At 51.0% G+C, this 2,731-nt stretch overlaps 1 protein-coding gene across 1 annotated transcript; it reads right to left on the bottom strand.

Moving 5' to 3' along the window:
• Positions 1–204: 204 nt before the first annotated feature.
• Positions 205–2,725, bottom strand: LOC116465545 (putative POM121-like protein 1; the record flags this gene model as incomplete). Its single annotated transcript, XM_032148573.2, has 2 exons — positions 205–313; positions 1,643–2,725. Coding segments are annotated over 2 exons (1,192 nt in total), but the record flags the coding sequence as incomplete, so codon positions are not given.
• Positions 2,726–2,731: the final 6 nt, after the last annotated feature.

Below are 2,731 nucleotides of genomic sequence, written 5' to 3'. Positions count from 1 at the left end.
CAGTGAGCCAAGATCACATCATTGCACTCCAGCCTGGGCGGCAAGAGTGAGACTCTGTCTGAAAAAACACAAACAAACAAAACAACATACCTGAAAATAATAAAAGCTGATACGACAAAGCCATAGCTAACCTACTATAGAATGGGGAAAAGTTGAAAGCATTTCCTCTGTAAACAGGAACAAGACGAGGATGCCCGTTCTCACCACTCCTATTCGACATCACACAATCAGGCAAGAGAAGACAATAAAAGGCATCCACACTGGAAAAGAGGACATCGAATTCTTCTTGTCTGATGAAGATGTGATCTTGGATCTAGAAACATGTAAAGGCTCCACCAGGAAACCCCTAGACCTGATAAATAAATTAATACAGTCATTTGCAGAATACAGAATCAACAACAACAACAACAAAATCAGCAGCATTTCTATACACCAATAATGGTCTGGTTGGGAAAGAAATTAAGAAGGCAATCCCATTTACAATAGCAGCAACATGGAAAAATGTATGCCACAGAAGAGATTTTACCAAGGAGGTGAAAGATTTCTACAAGGAAAACTACAAAACACTGATGAAAATGTTTAAGAGGGCAGAAAGAAATGGACAATCATTTCATCTCATGGAAGAAATTCATAGCATTAAAATGACCACACTGCTCGAAGCAGTCTAGAGATTCAATACAACCCCTACCAAAATACCAATGTCATCACTCACAGAATTGGAAAGTCCTACAATTCATAAAAAAGAACCAAAAAAGAGCTCAAAGACCGAAAGTCATGCTCAGCAAAAACAACAAAACTAGAGGCATCCCATTTCACTGCAAATTAGAACTACAAAATTTTGACAAGTGCATAGTAACCAAAATAGTATAATCCTAGCATAAAACTAGACACTTAGATCAATGGGACAGATGAGAGAACCCAGAAAGACAGACACATGTTCACAGCCAATTGATCTTTGACAGAGCCGACAGAAACACACACTGGGGAAAGGACACTCTCTTCAATGAATGGTACTAGGAAGGCTGGATGGCCACATTCAGAAGAATGAAACTGGACCCTTATCTCTCAGCATATAGAAAAATCACTTTGAGATAGATTCAAGACTTAAATGTGAATGTTAAGATACGAAACTACAAAAATCTTGGAAGGAAACCTAGAGAAAACTCTTCTGGATCTCACTCTAAGCAAGGAGTTTATGACGGGCTCAAAAGCCCCACATGGAGAAGGATGAGCTGGAGGATGGCCCATTGGACCTGTGTCCAGCAGAACTCCTGACAGCGCATGAGGGAGCCTTAGAGGCCAGGTTCCTCCTTGCTGTGCCCACGCGGGAAGTGGGGTTGCTAGGGTCAGAAGCCGGGCCAGACTTGCACGTGAAGCCTGCCTTGTTTGCAGTGGCACTGGATCCCCGACTTGCAATTGTGGGCGTTGGCTTAAATGGTCCCCCAGGGGTGTGATGGAAAGTAAAGACAAAAGTGCCACCCAACAGAGTTGCTCCCCGTGCCAGGTCCCGTGGTCACCATGGAAGTGCGCTGCCTTGGGGGCCCCCTGGTGTTCAGGCTCCCCCCCACCCCCCCGTGCCCTATTACCATTGGGCCTTTCTCTTTAAAGGGTTTCTTCTGACGGAATGCAGACCTGGGCCCACCTCTGTACTCTCAATTTCCATGGGTGTGGCTGGAGGGCTGGAACTGGCTCCAGAAGTGCCAGGCCTTGGGCTTCTCATGCCCACATCCATGCTTGCAGCTAGGAAGGGGGCCGGAATCAGCGAGGTGACCTGGGCTGAGTCCCGGGAGTGGGAAGAGGTGGCAGGAAGGGGATCTGAGGAGGAGAATAGGGAGCCTGATGGTCTGCGCTTCCTCCCAGACACAGGAGCTGTAGAGGGGACCTCTGCAGCAGATGTTAGGGGGGCCACTGGGCCCAGGCAGTCTTGGGACTTGTGTCTCTCCTGCTGTGCATCCATACTGGGTGCTTTAGAGACAGCAGGCAGACCAGAAGCCCCTGTTGCAAGTGAGGAGAAAGCGTGGGAAGGCCATGAGGGTCTGCAGTCCCAGATGGCCTTGGGCTCGCCCCGCAGTACACTGTTGATGCGCTCGAACGCAGCCTCCTTCTCCCGGTCCAGGTCTTCAGCAGTGACCCGGAACCCCACCTCTAAGGGAGGCGGCAGCATCAGGGGCTCACCTCGCCTGCGTGGCCGCAGGGGAAACTTGCGTCTACGGGGCCTAGACGCCTGGGATCTGGGGGAGCCATTCCTGGGGGCGAGTGTCTGCCCTGGTGCTATATCTGCTGCCTTTTCATACCGGGTGTGACCCGAAGAGACAGCCTGAGGCCTGTCCTCACTCACTGTCTTTGAGGACCTGATGGTCAGCTGGCAGTGGGATGAGGCTGACCCCCTCCTCCGCTTTAGCCACGGGAAGCCTCCCGTGGAGCTGTAGGAGCTCGAGATCGCGTTGCGTTTGGTGCACGAGCTCGTCCAGGAGGTCTGGGGTCTCTCGTGATATGTGACTTCTGACCTCTGGGCATGGAGGTCTCTCTGCAGAGGCCCAGGCCTGGGCACAATGGGAGAGAGGCCTCCATTGTCCCGCAGGGGCCTAAATGCAGAGCGTGCATCCCCGGTGTCCTCGGGGACCCTTCTCTGATAATCAGGACTCTCTTGGACTCTAGGGTCCTTGTCCTGCTCAGGCATCCCTGCCCCGCTCTCCTTGAGGGCCCTCAACACTACCTTCCCTGGACACAA

This window comes from Hylobates moloch, unplaced genomic scaffold (genome assembly GCF_009828535.3).
Source record: "Hylobates moloch isolate HMO894 unplaced genomic scaffold, HMol_V3 SCAFFOLD_9190, whole genome shotgun sequence".
Lineage (NCBI taxonomy): Eukaryota > Metazoa > Chordata > Mammalia > Primates > Hylobatidae > Hylobates > Hylobates moloch.
The sequence above is the reverse complement of the archived record's forward strand: the minus strand, read 5'-3'. Positions and strand labels throughout refer to the sequence as shown.